This window comes from Grammomys surdaster, unplaced genomic scaffold (genome assembly GCF_004785775.1).
Source record: "Grammomys surdaster isolate TR1022 unplaced genomic scaffold, NIH_TR_1.0 126391, whole genome shotgun sequence".
NCBI classification, from domain to species: Eukaryota; Metazoa; Chordata; class Mammalia; order Rodentia; family Muridae; genus Grammomys; species Grammomys surdaster.
This window is the reverse complement of record NW_021621185.1, coordinates 14,106,319-14,124,202: the sequence shown is the minus strand read 5'-3', so window position 1 is coordinate 14,124,202 and position 17,884 is coordinate 14,106,319. Positions and strand designations below refer to the sequence as shown.

The 17,884-nt window shown below is 43.8% G+C and overlaps 1 protein-coding gene across 2 annotated transcripts in view; it reads right to left on the bottom strand.

The window, feature by feature from the left end:
• Positions 1–517, bottom strand: part of Ssbp2 (single stranded DNA binding protein 2) — a 266,016-nt gene extending 265,499 nt beyond the window's left edge. For both annotated transcript variants that reach the window (XM_028760092.1, XM_028760094.1), the window contains exon 1: positions 418–517. In XM_028760092.1, coding sequence (XP_028615925.1) covers positions 418–479 — 62 coding nt within the window. In that variant the 5' untranslated portion in view covers positions 480–517. The remainder of the gene's footprint in view (positions 1–417) is intronic.
• Between the last annotated feature and the right edge of the window lie 17,367 nt (positions 518–17,884).

Below are 17,884 nucleotides of genomic sequence, written 5' to 3'. Positions count from 1 at the left end.
CCCCGCCGCGGCCCCGCCGGACCCCAGCGCCCCGCAGCCCGCGCCCCCCAGGCCCGCCGCGCGCCGCGGCCCGGCCGTCCTGGACCACAGCTCCAAAGTTACTTTGCGAGGAGGTGAAGCCGCGGGTGGTTCCCCTCAACCACCCAAACAAGTTTCCATCCCCGCCGCCGCCGTCCCCCCGCCACGCGCGTCCCTCCCGCCGCTGGCTGCCCGCGGCCACCCGCCCGGGGGGCTCCCCCGTGGAGACGGCCGCTCCCCCGGGCCGCGCGCCCCCGCCCCGCGCCTCCCCTTGCAACCCACCCCCGGCTACCCCCCCGGCGGGGCGGCCGTGTGGCTGCGGTTCCCGGAGAGTGCGAGTGCGTGCGCGAGTGTGCGCGCGTGCGAAGGCGGAGGTGGCTGCGGCGCGGAGACACTCACTTCTCCCGGGCCTGGCTGTCGGACGGGACGGCGCTGCTGTTACTCTTGCCTTTGCCGTACATGCTTGTGCCGAGAGCAGCTCCCACTGTCACGCACCTGTCAACCCATCACAGCCTCCCCGGGAACAGCCCCGTCCCCATGGCGACCCACGCAGCCACCCCCACCATTGGCCGCCCCACGCCAGAGCTCCGCCCTCCTCGCCCTGGCAACGCGCGAGACTGACAGGCCTCCCCTCCCTCCGGCCTGCCGGAGCGCGCGGCGGCGGCTCGGCCTAAGCGGCAGTCTCCTCCCTCCTTCCCTCCCTCGCCGGCTCCCTCCCTCCCTCCCTCCTTCCCTCTCCGCCGCGCTCCCCCTCCCGCTCTCCTTCCCCCCTCCCCCTCCGAACCCGGGCGCTAGGGGGGAATTAGAAACTGCTCTAGAAGGATTTTAAACAACTGGCTGTTCCCTCCGTCGCCGCCCCGCCCCCCGCGCCGCCCGCGCCCGGCTCCTCACTGGAGAGAAGGCGCGGGGAGGAGGGGAAAGTGCGGCCTGGAGTGCCTGGCAGCGACTGCGGAACGGGAGTCACGGCGGCCCAGACTTCGGGGCGCCCGGCGAGTCCACCGACAGACCCGCGGCCCCGGCACTGGGGTCCCGCCAACCTCCTCTCCGGCCGGGCACCCCGCGCCGGTACCCGCGGTTCATCTCATCCCTCCTGTCTAGGATGTCGCCCCAGTCCCGTTCCCGGAGGACCAGCAGGCCGGGGACGCCCGCTCTGAACCCTCGACCTTCTGGCTCAAGGACTGAGCGAACCTCCGTCCCTCCCCGGGAGGCACTGTGCCTCCCATTCGGGGCGCCCGCCGCCGTGGTACTGTCGCCGGCTCTGAAGTCAAGCCCTGCATCCCAAAGGGGCACCTTCCCTAGTGTCGGCCTCCTAAGAGGGGAATACACCCTCAGAGAGGTCAAGAGACCGACTCCTGGGACGGTAGTGGCCCAAGGCCTTGGTCCCTTCCTTGCCAGTGCTCTGCACAGATCTGCAGCAGATCCGGGGCCCAGGCATTCTCTACTCGGCCTGCTTTAATAGTTTGGATGGGCAATGTCATTTCAGTTTGACCCTTGAACTGGAAAGATTCAGAGAAGGCCCTGAAAGACATCCCTGTATTTGCCCAGCAGAATAGGCCGCAGAGCTCAAGGTGTGCAAACCTGTGCCCACGCTGAAAACTCCCCGAGAATATTTTTGGATCCAAGTCCCTAATCTCATTTCAGTGAATGCGCAAAAGTTTCTCCAGACACACGCAACCTGGTTTCTGATAGACTCCATCCTTTATTTTGTTAAAGAGCCTTGGCTGTAAAATCAGACACAGTAGAAATAGGGTTGAGAGAAGAGATGAGCTTCAAATGGGAGGTGACAGGGGAAGAGAGGTGCCATTGGGGTAGGACACGAAGACCTCAGAAAAGGATGAATGGGGAGGAGGACCAGTTATGCTAAGAAAAGGAAATAACATTCAAATGAGGAAGTATACCTTTCTATTGCGCACAGCTTTAAGCATGTAACAGTAGGATCATAAAAATGCATATGGAGATGCAGAGATAGATGGAAAGGAAAGAAATGGAGTTTTTGGGTTCTGATAGCAAGTGACAGAAATAAAACAGCAGAAGGTTAAGGAAGGGCACTGAGTGAGACAGAGGGAGAGAATCAAAAAAAAAAAAAACGGGCTGGCAACTAAACGTCAATCAAAGAGTGGGGGGAATGAAGAGGGCGGACTTCCGCTGTTGTTGAGGGAAATGAAGGTGGAGTAAACTATAAAAAGAAAAAAAGAATAGGAGACACAGTTCGATGGAAGAGGCATGAACGTGACAAAAATCACAGAGGGCAGACATGGTTTTTAAAAATAGACATTTCTATAGAAGAGGCAATAATTAAGCCAATAAAAGAAGTGAGTATAAAGAAAATATACAAGGTAACATTGGCTTAACTAGATTAATTCCAAAGAGAAATAATTTGCCATTTCAAACTATAGTTTTTCCTTTATGTTTTAAACGACCCACAAAGGTGGCTGAGATACAGCTTGCATGTTCCTTCTCCCGTCTGGTTCTAATAACCTGCGGGGATTTGGTGCTTGAAACATTGCATTCATGGTCTGTGAAGAACTGGAAGAAATGGAGCCCGGCCAGCCAGCAATCCTCTCTTCCAAAAAAACTTGTTCAAAATGCTCAAATATGTATAAAGTTGCTACCATTCACAAACGTTACCTCCAAGGCTAGCCTGTGGAGTTGTTATCAAATATATTCTGTTAGCTTTAGCCCAGAAAATGTTTACCATCGTAAGGCTCCATGCCACCCATGGAACACTGCATGTGTGATAGTGCTCAGAATAATGTCAAGAAGAGACCTCTGGCAACTGCTGAACTACTTCCAGGCCCACAACTGAGTCAGAAACGTTTTGTTTTTCTCTACCAAAGGTAGTTAAACCTCACAAGGACCTATATTTCCTGACCTTCTCTCTTCTGCTTCATACCAGTTAGACAGTCAAGTCAGACTGTATGTAAATCAAGCACCCACTGATAGAGTGAGATACAGTCAACACCTGCTGTCAGGGATAAAAGAAGCCACTTGGCTAGGTGTACGGCTACTTAGTAGGTCATTTGGGGGTCACAGGACACCAGGAGAGAGAGAGAGAGAGAGAGAGAGAGAGAGAGAGAGAGAGAGAGAGATTGAGAGATTGATATTGTCTGGCCAAGTAACTTTCACTTTGCAAGTGTTTCTTTGTATGACAAGGAACTTACCCTTTTCCTACACCTGGAAAAGAAGGGAAAGATTCCCATTGAAACCAAAAATGGACTTTGTGCTGTCTAAACAATGAGCCATTATTCTTAAACTGGTGTTGAGTGGTGATTCTCCTGTCTGTGTTTGTGAGTTTGTTTACAGAATATCAATCAACCTTGAGTGGGACCCAAGCACTTTCACAGTCTAGCTTCCAAATGATTCTGACATATAACTAGGGCTGCTTGCTTTAGATGGTCAATCCCATGCTAAAGCAAGACGTTTAGGTTATTCTGGTATATTGCAGATGACCCTCCTCCTGTAAGGCACTCAGTTATCTTTATTATACACTTGACTGTCTACCTCCAGGCCAACAGTCGTTAACAGGATGAGGATGTACGCTCTTAGGTGTTGTGTTCTGATAACACAGGACCACAAAGAGTTGCAACTTGCCCTGATATGTCCTAAAGAGAAAAGAAAATGAAGAAGGAAAATTGGAGACACTATTTGCTGTCTATTACTGTAATGTGTTCATGTGATTGGTTTTTTTCACCAAATTTGTTACATTAGAAAGTCTTGTGGGTAATGGCATATTTTCAGACATTTAAAACACCAAATTGCAGATCTACACAGTAAGATATAGGGTTCAGAACAATTTGGTCTTAGTATCTGGAAAGAATAAAATGTTAAAAGGCCTTAGTTCAGAACTTGCCAAATTAATGCCAGAGTTACCGCCGCAAGAGTGATAGCACCCACGAAATAGAAGCGAATTTTATATGAATATGTGCCTATGTGAGGTGACCTTGAAGCATAAGTAACCAAATCAGTTATCATTAAAACTCTCAGCAGCTACCTGAGCCGGCCCGTACTGCTTCTCTCTTAATGTTTACACATGTAAATAAAATGCTTCTTTGCCCTTGTTCAAATTATTTTGAGTACAAACAGTGTTCTTTGCAGCTGTACCTCTTGGGACCAATATTGTAATTAATGAGATTTGAAACACATATTCAGAGCCAATTTTGAGATCCCAGACACAGGGTTGAAGATCAGGTGTCTTGCTCTCGCTTTTGAGAAGAGAAGGGAGAGATGGGAATTAAAAGCTTCATAATGTAAAGAATCATGACACGTTTTGAAAGGCGCTTTTTTAACCTCATAAGTGATTGGTTGCTTTTAGGAGACTTCCATTTGAATAGGGACTACTGACCCACTCGGCCACCCACAATGGAGCCTTTACACTTGCAGATGATTTTTGAAGCTTTCTCATTTCAGACATAGACCATCAGTGGTAATCATTTGGTCCCTACACACATCCTATTTTGTTTGAGCACGTTTGCACAATTTTCTCTTTCTGGAAGCTGTATCTTATTCTAGGAAGCCTTCCCCATTTTAAAACAGGCATCCCTGTTTCTACTTTACATTGACTCTAGAACACTCTCGTGCTAATATTATCCCTAAGACATTAAGGTTAATAGTGCCTCCATCCTCACAACCCACAGAACCCCAGGAAGGATTTCCTTGAGTCACAGAGAAAGAGCAAAGAGATTACCTCTTTACATTTAAATGCAACTGAGAGCAAATTTATTTACATTGTGTAAAACACTTAACATGTTAACTTGAAAATATTCATTTAGAAAAATAAAAATATTGCAATAATGAAGTTGAAACTAGGGGGCAGGCTATTTTTCCAAAGGTCAAAACTGGTCTTTTTTTTTTTTTCTTCAGAAAAATCAGTGTATAAAAATAACTCAGTTGTGCTCATGTCCTTATCCATCACAAAACACTTAATGTGTTCATTAGTTCTCAATATTTAGTAAACTAGATCTTTATAACCTGCTTTCTAAACTAAGTAAACTGGGTCCTGACGAAAAATTGTTAGTGTGATTTGAGATACAAAAAAAAAAAAAAAAAAAACTAATTCCAATAAGAGAACCCCATGTTCCTGGCTGAGCATTCCCAGACCACAAAGCCACACCTCTTTCTCTTAGAAGTGACTATTCCACAGAAGAATGTGAGCAGACTCTGAGATTGATTGATTGATTGATTGACACTCAAACTATCTTATGAAAGTTCACTCCGAGGCAACAGACCAGCCGGCTGGGGTTCAGAGGAAGGGGGGACCGACCGTGGCAGTGGGATGTGAAGGGGGGTTGGGGGGTTGCAGGAGAGAATCTGCAGCTTTAACACTGTGCAAATTCAGTTCTTTAGACAAGAATGAGATGAAAAGGGCCTCCAATTAGCATTTCACACACTGATGGTGATTTAACATTCGTTAATCTGAGACAATGACTGTTTACTTAACCTATTACTCTGGATTTTTAAAATTCCGACTTACATATTCATAAACACTGACCAATGGGTTTGGAGGGACAGAGTTCAGATCTACCAGCTCTGACAGTTCCACTTTAAAAACCTAGTCTTTCTCTTTTTTAAAAAACATTTGTTTTATTTTTAATCACATATATGAGTCTGCATGTAAGTGTAAATGCTCCTATAGTCCAGAGGTGTTGGGTCCCCCTTGGAGCTGGAATTATAGGCAGTTCTGAGCCTGACATGGGTTCTGGGAACTGAATTTGGATCCTTTCCAAGAACAATACCTATTCTTAACCACTGAGCCATCTCCTCAGCCCTTGCCTGGTCTTTTCTTAATATCAGCAACCATCTGAAATCTAGTAACTTGGAATAAAATTATCCTGATATAAAACATTACAGATAGCCTGAAGATGAAGGGAAAAAATTTTAATTAAAACCTGTATTACCATGTATGGCAATTTCATACAGTTTAACACATTTTGCAAAACAATTTCCAAGTGTTACAGTTTTCGCTAGCTGGAGTTTGTCATTAAATGTTGCGAGTATATAATAGGAAGTGTGCCAAAGAGTATTTTCTTAGTGCATTCCTAAATCTTCACGAGAATCTTTCACCTAGTAGGGTTATGCCAATAGTACATCTTTGCAGACTCAAAGCTATCAAAAGCCCCAGTATCAGGAGGTACACAGTGCCACTCTCCAGACAATGTACTCCCTTCTGTTGGAAATGGAACTATGTGGCAAATCATCCCACCCTTAGGTCTTACTTAGTTATAGTTGAAGAACAAAGGGCTGCAATGATACTACACCAAACAAACTGTTTACCATTGCCTACCATAAACAATCTTATTTTAGCCATTTATGCTTGCCAGAGAGATTGAGAGCACTTTAATACTGTATAGGGGTTCTCAAACAAGTGTTTGAAGAGCTATGGGTGTAACTCAGTTGGTAGAATGGTTACTTGACATGCAGGAGGTCCTAACTTTGATTCCCAGCACTGCACAGACCAGGTATGTCGACACATGTCTGTAATCCTGGCACTTAGGAATTGGAGGCAGGAAAATCAGTAGCTCAAGGTAATCTTCAACAACATATTCAACCCAGTGCCAACCTGGGCTTCATGAGATCCTGTCTCAGAGGGGGGAAAAAAAATCTCTGAAACCAATTGGGTTGCATCTTAAGTGTCATAGCCCCTGAGGTGTTGTGCATGTTCTGGGGTGCTGATTGCCACTCATCAGAATTATCCTTTTATACCTTTATATGATATAGATATAGTTTCTTTATTAAACAAAAAAAATGTTTATCTTTCATTGCCATCACATTTTCTGATTCCACACACCTTATTTCTTGAACATAAATTCTAAAGGTAGGGACAGAGGTGCCCGTGCCATTTGGTGCTGAAGCATAGACAATTAGCAGGGCAAATCCCTGAAAGCTACTTCCGGGTTCTCAGAGTCACATTGCCTACGGTTAGAAACGCCTAGGGTAAGAAAGTTAAGATAGTTAAGAAAGGATACACTTCCATCTCAGGGTTTTCTCCATTTCCTGCGGTGTCCTCTAAAATCTTAGAATTGTTGGTTCTTTAAGGAGAAACTTAGCATTTACTCTAGTGAATACTGTTTTAGAGTTCATGTTGTTTGTCCTTTCTGGATGAAGGGTAGTTTTTGACAAGGATTCTGGCTTCTGGAATAATCTTTTTGATCTTGTGCTTGATCCTGAAGTGCCAAGAAATTAGAGAATACAACAACATTGTATCTATTTCTCCTGACTTGTCCATCTGATCCTGTTTCCAGAAACATGATAGACAGAGTACACTGTGATGAGGAAAGTACCTGGTCCAGGAAGAAGTGTGGTCTTCTCTGTCCACAGAGAAGGAAGATCCCAGGCCTGAGCTTTTTCCTACCACTCTGGAATCATCAACTCCAGATCTCAATGTCCTCTGACCGCTTCCTTTGCTTCCCCTTGTATCCTGAATCCTTTTAAACTGGATCAGCAGTGTTCAGGGTGGTTTGGCCACAGACTTACATCCTTCAGAGAGATGCCAGCTCTGTTGTTTAGTTGGCCTTTTCTTCAAGGAAGCGTTTGTCACTTCTAACACAAGGAAATTTATGCCACAGTGTTACCTCAGAAAACTTGGTAAATGTTAGAGAGCTTGCTTTACCACAGGATGTGAGAAGGACAGGGACTGACTGATCTCGGCTCAGCTTCTAGTCAGTATCCAGCCCCAGATGACACTGAGCACAGCCTCCACCCTCCACCCTTCCTGCGCCCGTCTGCTTCCCTCAGTTATTTCTCCTCTTCTTTCTTTTTTCCTTCTAACTCTTAAAAAAATGGATAAAATGTGAAATAAATAAAGAACTTTAGTGGGAATATGGTACACTGGAAACCTCTATTTTTGTAAGCCAAAGCAGTGTGATTGCTAACAGTACCCTACGGTTCAACCATGTAAGAAATTCCATTCCTGTATCCCATACAGATTCATGTATTCACTCAAACATTTTCAGTATGCCAGGCATCCTTCTACGGAATAGTTCACTTAATTCTCCTAGCAACTTTAAGGTAGGTTTTTGTTTGTTTGTTCATGTTTTGTTTTATTTGAGACAGTGTCTCATATAGTTTAGACTGGCCCCAGACTCAATATGTAGCCAAGGATGACCTTGAACTTCTGATCCAGAAGGAGATGCCAACACCAAAGGGCTAAGATTACAGGGATCCACACCGCTCTTGCCAAGTTTATGCATTACTAAGTTCAAGCAGCAGAGCTTCATGTATTCTAGGAAAGTACTCTGCTGAGTGAGCTGCATCAACCTGAAGGTAGGTATTGCTTTTGTAATAGTCATTCACACACTAATAAATGACAAGATGGACATTTCTACCCAGGTTGCCTTATCATGATCTGTGAGGAACCTGTCACACAGACCATGACAACCACCCTTGTCTGTAACATTTAGTCCATTATGTATAATAAGCTTCTGGAAGAGGCAAGTGTCTCTGAATTCAGGTTAGGTTAAGCACATCAGAGCAGGAGGCATAAGCTATAATGCTTCAGTATTGTGTGCTGGGGTGAACTGGGGTCTTGAAGTTAAGTCCTCTGATTGGGCAATAATCCTTAGTCACTCTGCTTCCTTAGAGCCTCTCCTTTAGCAGGCTCCTCACTGCTTCTCATTTTTACTACTTCGAAGGGTACACTATGGCTTGCTATAAGATATTGAGAGGAGGAATGATTGACAGCTGTTCCTTTTTCCCTATTTAAAAAAGATGTGTTTCTTCCTTTTTCCTAAATGAACCAGTTGATTGTCCTCTTCACTCTTTATCTTGTTTGTTCCTCTTTCAGTTGATTATATTCACATCTGTGGGCCTGTACAGCCCACAATACATAAAACCCGAAAATGGCGGTCTTCAATTCACATTCCACTTAAGAAGAGAAAGCTGGGTATTTCTCTGTCCATTTATTCATCAGATCATTGTCAATACATGCCCTTTCTCTGGGGACTAGTAAATATAAAATCAAAGACCAAGTCCCCTGGACCTCCGGTCAGCAGGCTGCAATCTTCCCTGTAGGACTTGGTTGTTTAGCTGTCTGCATCTGTCTGGTTTTCCTTTCCTCTCTGCCCTTGTGTAATTCAAGGTTACTTTTCCTCCTTCTCTTGTTTTTATGGCTTCACTTCCTCCTTCTATTGTTATAGCTGTCCTTTTTTCCTCTCATCACATTTCCTGTTGCCTTTCCAGCTCAGTGGGGGCCGATCCAACTCACACACTGTCAGGCCTCAGACCCATTTTGGTCTCAAGGGAGAACAATCTTGGGCCAAATAATTCTAATCCCCAGGGAGCCCACGGAAAGATTTGGGAGACTAAGTATCCCAAAGTTTTTCTCTTATTGATTTGGTCCTAGAATGAATTCCAAGGATGCCTAATTAAGGAAAGAAAAAAAAATTCATCCTAGTGGCCTTCTGGACCCAGACCATTCTGAACTCTGATAGCACCGACATCCATCAAATCAAACAAAGAAATCAACTTTGGTTACTTAGCATAATAAACTTGTAGTACTCTATTAGTGAAAGGATCAATGTCTCCTGTCTTGGAAATAAACATCAGAGCTTGGCCTCAACATTGAGGTAACAGCAGAGTCCATTATTTTGTGGCAACATTCGATTACATTGACATCAAGACAGATTTATTAAAATAATAAATAGTACATGATTTTCAGCCTTTCATTTCCAAACCTCACCACTGCCCTCGCCAAGGTGATCTGAAACCTGTCAGCTATATCTTTTACTTATTATCGATGACCTTTGTTATTGCATTTTTGCTATCTGGCAGCTTATAAGCCAAGCAATTTTTTAAATTAATTTTTAAGATGGAAATGTTAAGTTACCTACTAAGAACAACATTAATAATAAGGAAAAGGAACATCAGAGAGTTAAGGGTTGGGGTGTCTTCCTGGCATCATATGTGAGCGGAGAGTTAAGGGTTGGGGTGTCTTCCTGGCACCATATGTGAGCAGAGAGTTAAGGGTTGGGGTGTCTTCCTGGCACCATATGTGAGCAGAGAGTTAAGGGTTGGGGTGTCTTCCTGGGATCATATGTGAGCAGAGAGTTAAGGGTTGGGTTGTCTTCCTGGCATCATATGTGAACGGGGATGACTTCAGATGTGCTTTTCAAAGTCCGAATGAGGCTAACAGCAAATACTGAGTTCCTGCTTCCTCTTTTCCCAGTTTCCAGCCTCAGGGCCTTTGCCCTAGCTGTTTCCTCTGCCTGGAATGTTTTTCCCTCTGCTTGTTCTCATTATTCAAGACTTCTGCAATGTTAATTCCAGAGATACATTCTCTGAGAGTCCCTAAAAGATGCCTAATCCAACACCCTACAAAATGCTTAATCTCACATCCTCAGTCATCCCTTGATCTGTTTTCTTCTCTTTCTAGTCATGCACACATGGGCCATCTTGGACAGCATCAAGTACACAAAGGCACTCATAAATAAGTATGCATTGGCTGAATGAATGATTCTAAAGATGACTGTAGCTTTTACATGTTTCCAACAATCCTTCCAGCCCTCTACCTACCCCTAAAACCCAGAGCTTTTTACATTCTTCAGAAGAAGAAAAAAATGGACAGAAAATCTCAGCGCCTGCTTTGATGTTAAAGATTCTGACTCCAATTCATTGTTCCAGTATCCAAACTGATTTATCCAAACTGGGGGAGCAGGACATATGAGAGAAAAATATTCCCTCCTCTTTCCAGTCACAGATTTACTTCGCTTGGAGTTCCAAGGGACTCGGTGCTGCTGACAACAAGGAAACAAACGGCACAGGTCAGCAGATTTCTTTAGTAATACGTTTTCATCATGGCTCGCTCCTTTGTACTGCTTATAGGCCAGTGTCCTCTTCCCTCAGAGCTTACTCAGGCCAACCTCCCGGTGCCTGGCAGTTTACAGTTATGGATGCATTTCTACCTCCTCTCCTAGCCCATGTACTTGCAAATGACCTATGCATTCCCAGACATTACAGCGTACCTAAAGCTGGGCGCACCGCGGAGAAGACAGGTCCCCATTTCCAAGCACCACAATTCCTACTTCAATTTGCCCTTTGCTTTGGGGGGAGGCTCTTTGCTAATGTTTCTGGAATTCAATTATAGCTCCATTTGCTGAACCACATCAACATGGATTTGGATACCCTTATTCCATCAGGTCTCAGCTGTATGCTCTTAAGCAAGTCTCTAAACCTCTCTGTGCCTCAGTTTCACCAACTGCAAACCAAGACGATCCTACTAAGTATGTATTAAGGTTGTTCTGAGGGCCATATGGGAATTGTTTATACTGGGTTTGGCCCAGAGCTTGGTACATTCTGACTGTTTAATAAATAGCTGTAGCTATGTCTTCCTCTGTAGAGCTGATCCCAGCCTATAGGGTCTGTAACCACACATAACCAGATTGATCCACTTGTCTGGACTGCACTGCTATGAACTCCAGCTCCATTGGAAGCATTCCATTCTCATCTCTTGCAACCTGTAATGGGGTTTGTGTGTGTGACAGACGAGAGAGGGAAAGAGAGAGAAAGTGTGTGCGTGGTTTTGCCTCTTAGTGATCTGAGTTTTCATGACCTCTCAGCCCAGTGAAACAGAAGAGCAGGGAATGATATTTGGCAGCAGTGCTCAAGATGTCTAATCTGTGTCAGTCACTAGCCCTTTTATTTAAATGCAACCAATGATGAATACGACACCAAATTCAACAGCTTTTTCCCTGGAAGCAGTTGTTCACTGTAGTGACATCGTTTTGAATTTCACAGGCTCATGGGTGACAGTGGGAATTGTGATGTCATCTAGTCACATCTGCAAAGAGGGACTTGCCAAAATGTCTGGTCTGGATTCCAGGGAAGAAATTCTTTCTTATCTTTGGCTAGACATACTTTCCTCTCTGAATCAGCTACAGCAGTAGGCGGGGCCGGGGAGGGGACATCAGTGTGGGAAACCCATCCTCCCCCTCATAATACGCTGACATATACTTCAAGACAGTCCTCAAGTAATCCTCTCCTCCCAAAAGAACTATCAAAATATTTATTTGCATAGCTAATATCACAACAGCATAGGCAGCCAGGCAAAGTTGCTCTCCTGTGAATAACATTAGCTTGTAGTTCATGGCTTAGGTGACTGCTCTGGAATGGAATAAAACCCTATCTCCAGACTTCTGGTCAATAAACACTTCAGCTTAATTTTTTTTAAGTTACCCTGCTAATTGGCACACTCAACAAATACACATTTAATACCTGTAGTGTGCAGCATTGCGCTATATGATGTTTTGCTAAACAGTAGAAAGGATACAAAAGAAATAAGGATGGGAGATGGTCACTGCCGTGAAGAAACTTAGAGAAAGGTACAAGTCTGTGCTGAGTGCCCATTGTGACTGGGCACTAAAATAAACATGGGAGGTACACACGTGAGTTTTCTGTCTTCGAGGAACCCAGTCTATAAAGAACGACAGTTTACATTCGGTAGTATCACGTAGGTACTGTGGGATATGTTAGTGGCACTATGTACTCTAGAGCATGAAGGAATGCCTGTTTTTTTTTTTTTCCTTAGAACTTAGTGCTGGAATGGAGCCTTAAAGGAACAATACTGCTGATCTGATATTAAATAAAACAAAAAGTGAGGGAAAGTTTCAAGAAAAGGAGAAGTGACTTCAAAAGCAGGAGAGACCGTGTGCATTGTGCATTCAAAATTGCACCAGAAGTGGGGTGACTGAGGGCTAGTCCTAGAGATAAACCCAGAGAGTAAGGAAAAACAGCATCAGAAAAAACTAACCTCAAGGACAACGGAAACACTGAGTTTTCAATCCCCGAAGAGTTTTGAGAGCAACAACAGTAGATTTTAAGCAAGGATGTCCTGACTAGGTAAAAAATTAGTTTGAAACTATGTGAAGAGGCCATAGAAGGGAGACAGAAGGAAAGGTAGTCAGAGATTCGTTCACACACTGCTGAGGGAGCAGTCTGGTAAGAGGATTGAGAAATGAAAATGAAGGTTCCTACTCTACAGGAGAGGGGTTGTAATGGGCAAAGATTAGTAACCAACCTCTTTCCTTTAATTACACTTAAATGCTTTTATTCATTGTTTATTGGGTGTGTGTGTGTGTGTGTGTGTGCTTTACCACATAGCACACATGTAAATGTCACAAGATAAGTTTTCAGGATTGGGCTTTTGTTGTCATCCATCCCGTGGGTCTCTGGGACAGAGCTCCTAGGCTGTCAGACTTAGCAGCAAGCACCTTTGCCCACAGAGTCATCCCACTTGCCTCTATTCAGTCAACCTCATTCTCACAGATTCATCACCAGTAGATTTTTTCACAAGCGGTGAGTTTAGCAACGTTGCGTACATGCATTATTTAGCTGTTAATTATTTTATGTGAAAGAACCAAGTGTAGTTTACAGAATCCATCCTATTAACAACCCAAAACAAGGAAATCAACATTTTACTCTTTAATCCTTTAATGTGCAAAGAGCTTTCTGCAACTCTTCCCTGAAACAAGCGCCAAAGAAATGAGAACAAATCAAAAAACAACACGGGAACCAAACAAAAAAGAATTTTATTTGGAAAAAAACATAGATCCAAGACAAGACAGAGTCTGTTGTGTTAATTATTTAAAATTGGCCTCTGGTCAGGTTGACTAAGTTGTGGTGGCTCTACCTAGCTCAGCCGCCATGTTTTTCCACCGGAGGCCACGTGTGCGCTGCAGCTAGAAATGGCCTAGCCAAAAACACCAGCCCTGCCACCCACTAGACGGCAGCGTGGGAGATGGCTCTGCCCATCTCCCATGCTGTCTCCGCAAGGCTGGGCATTGCCCAGACCATCTCACCATCCACGCAGGCCCGGTAGAAAAATGAGACTCTAATGCTTAAAGATTAATCAAAGGCTTTATATGTTTGGTAATGCTCAATAACAATATGCCCATACAAAGAGAGTTGTAACTCCAACTGCTCTCCATACCTGCACGGCCCTCCATCATCCTACATCTCTGCTCTCCCTAGCTCCTCCTGTTCCTTTTTCCTCTTCCTCTCCTAACTCCTCCCACTTTAGCCCCTCCTACAGGAATCTTCCAAAATTCTGACTTAACTCTTTCAGAACTTGATTGGAAAAGCTTCCAGCTCCTATATTACTTACCTCTGATTTGTGTTAGGTTCTTGAATGCATTGTGTCGAGTTTGGGGTGCAAGATGTCCCTGAGGGGTCTTCCTTGGAACAGGAAGGTCAAGGAAGCAGAAATGGACAGAGGAGGAAAATGCACGATAGGCCGGGCAGAGACTAAACCAATCTGCCAAGCATCTCTGTGGCACCTAGCATCCTCTGAGGGTCCTGACCTTGGAGCAATAGCCTGCTTACCCAGACTCATCAGATGTAAATGTGCAGAGCCAAATGTGATTTGTGCAGACATGATGCTTTGCAGCTGAGGCAGCCCCTGAGATGGTGCTACTCCCCGGCACCTTAGCATGCTCCTTGAAAGGGGGTCTCTGTCTCCCACATCCGTACACCCCTGCTTCTATGGATCTCAAAGATAGAACCAGGCTGTATTCCTGGCCTTGGTAGAACTAAATCTAGATTGGTCTAGCCAGATGGCTTTATCTCCTATACTTAGAAGTGCTATTTTAGAACTGTAGAAACATAAAAATCATGTTGAGAAATGAATTCAAAATCAAGTTTAAAAGAATTTACTACTAATAAGATTCTAGTGGACATTAAAAGAGGAAAACAAAGAAATTAACATTGGTATGGGGATATTGTTCTCTTACATTTCTATATAAGAGAAAAGGCAGAATCAACACTAAATGCAAAGCAGTCCTGCAGCTAGAAGGAATGTTACAATGGGATTTAGAGAGTTTCTAAATTATAGGAAAAAATAGTGGCTTCTTCATCAGTCATAGGCTCGACTGAGAGACCATTCCCCAAACTTTTAATTTTTTTCAAATCACCAATAACTGAACTGTATTTGTAACAACATGCTATCTTGTCAAAATTACGATGCAACATGATGAAATTGGAAATAGCATTTAAAACTACTAGGACAAAGAAAGCATGCCCCATTCCAGTTTAGAATTCAGTCTCCTACAGCGTCATAACAGAGCCGAGCAGAGGCACTGAAGACCCTGACACGGGATTCCTGTAACTGGTTCTACGTACTGACCTCCCGGATTCCTCAGCCCTCCAACTATCTGTATCGTTCAAACTCATTGATTTAGACTCCATAAATTTGTAATGTAATGATAATAGACTTGTAGTGTGCCCTTCACCTGAGAAAATACTTGATAGTGATTTCTCTTTGAAAATGGCAGTCTGTCCTACAAAGAAAGAGCTTACTAATCTACAACCATATCTTCAAATTCCAGGCCCAGAGGTTATTTCAACAGTGTCAAAGGGTGGACACAATTCATTACCATAGGTTAATCATTTTTTCCATTAACATATTTTAAGTGATTGATATATTTTAAGTTATGGTAGAAAATAATAAAACAGGATTCACATTTAAGAACTTGTTAGTCACTGGTTTGTGTGTGTGTGTGTGTGTGTGTGTGTGTGTGTGTGTGTGGCGAGGTGTGCAGTCTGGTATGTGCAGGTCAGAGGTTAACATTGGGTGTCTTCAGCTACAGCTCTCCATTTATTTTCAGAGACACCTAAATCTGGATCTGATTTACCAGTTTAGGTAGACTAGCTGGCCAGTGAGCTTAGGGATCTATTCAAACCCTCATACACCAACAAAACCTGTCTTTTTCAGTGCTGGGGATTCAAACTCAAGTCCTTGTGTTTGGGTGGTCAGTACTTTATGGACTGAGCTACTACTCTGGCACATTACTTACCAGTCTGGATGGTCATATTCTTTGTCTCCTTCTCTCCCTCCTCCTCTCCCTCCTCTTCTTCCTCCTCTTCTTCTTCCTTCTCCTTTTGTTCCTCCTCCTCCCCTTCCTCCTCCTTTTTCACACTGGAAGGTTTATCACTGATCCCATTGTAACTCCTCCCAGACCTGCTAAGAGATCTGCATTGGTATCTACATACCCTATCATACACCATTCTGTCTAGGCTGTCCATCTAGGTCTGGAAAAAAAATCAGAGTAGTGTAACAATATGTATATGAGAACAGAGTATGAAGAAAGAGAATGAAGGGGAAAAGGGCCCATTTTAATATCTAAACTAAATACAAATCTGTATGTGTCCCCAAATATCTTGAGGGTGCCTGTGCTAGGTATTTTCCCACAGACATTTTGGTCTTTGAGTTCACCAATCACAAGCTATATTACTTGTCTATGGAAAATAATGTTTTTTTAAAAAAGTCACAGCTCAAGAACTAAAAAATTCCCAACAAATCAAGTTAAATGCTGATTTTCAGAGTGCATATGCTCAAGGAACAACTGCATTAAATGGCTATGATGTTTTTAACTGTAAGGAAAGTCTTAATGTTGGACTGTACATATCACAGTTGCAAGAGGAAGACAGACGCCTTGGCCCTCTTCCTCCAACACCAAGACTGCTGCTTATCCTGGACCCCATGCTGGACATTGGAACCCTCACCACTATTGTCCCACACAGTCTGAAACCTCAGATGCTACCTTTGCCAGAAAATAGGTCCAGTGAGACACCACTTCCTCTCATTGTCTTCTACCAAAACAATTTGTCCTGAAAGCAAGGTAGCTTGGGTGACTGTAGGTCACTCACTGGTGACCTTACTAGAAGATATGGTGGAGGAAGAACACACGTGAAGTTTATGCTTCACTTCAAAGAGTCCTGATTCATCCGATGGGGAATTCCTCACACATAAAGTTTTCAAAAGGTGGTAAGCAGAAAGGAAAAAAGAAAAGGAAAGGAAAAGAGAGGAGAGGGGAAGAGAGAAAAGGAAAGACAAAGTCCAAGGGTTTATAACAATAAAATCAAAAAAGACAAATAAATGCTTTGCTTGTGGTTGTGCACAAAGTGACTGGTGGTAAGTATTATATTTCCTGAATCAGGGAATTAGGGGACAGCCTGGTATCTGTGGAGGAGGTAGAGAGGAGTCATTGGAGTGCCTCTTGCTGACATCTTTCCTTGTGTCCAGATTGTTCCAGATAGCAGGAAGTCACTCTTCAGGCTTCTAGCTGGGCCATTCTCCAAAAGCTGACCCTCAACTCCTGTGCAAGGGCAAGCTGCCAGCTCAGCAAAGAGCCATGCTCACCTACACAGGCTCAAGCCTCTTAGTTCTCCAGAGCAATCTGAAAATCTAGCCAAGACAAGATAGGGAAAGACCAGGGTTTCAGGCCTTATTACTATGTATAAGCTAATTATTAGGTGGAAGGAACATTATAATTGAGTTATGAAACAGCTAAATAAAAATAGAATACCTGCCAGAGAGCTTCTTTACATGGCGTTTTTACTCTAGAATAAACAATGTGTTCTTTGTAGAGCTTAAAAAAAAAGGAGGGCGGGGGCTGCTAATTTTATTTTGGAAACTTCGGTTTGTAGCTTGTTGTAACTAGACTAGTGCTTGTATTCGTTGACATCTTGATTTATAAAACCCTGAACTAGTTCAGTTTCAATAATTCTTTTTATTCAAGCAACACTTGAGAAAGAGAAAAGAGATTGGCATGCCCCTCTAAAACGGCATATGCAAAAGCTTTACAATTCTCTTTGTTAACTCTGGGTCAGATTTCATGAAAAAGCAATTGGAATTCTTCTTGCTGCCATTCTTCCATGCGCCTATGGAGGGGAGGCTTCTGCTCCTAACGAGCACCAAGAAGCTTCCTTCCACAGAATTTTATCTTTGGAAGATGAAATGACCTGTTTCCCTCGACACTTCTCAATCTTCTTTCTCTGTTGTTGACTCTCTCTCCTCACGTACAGAAAAGGATGCCTAATTAATTCACTGCTGAGAAATTCATTCTAGTGTCTAGACTTGGTAGGTGGAACCTGAAGTAGA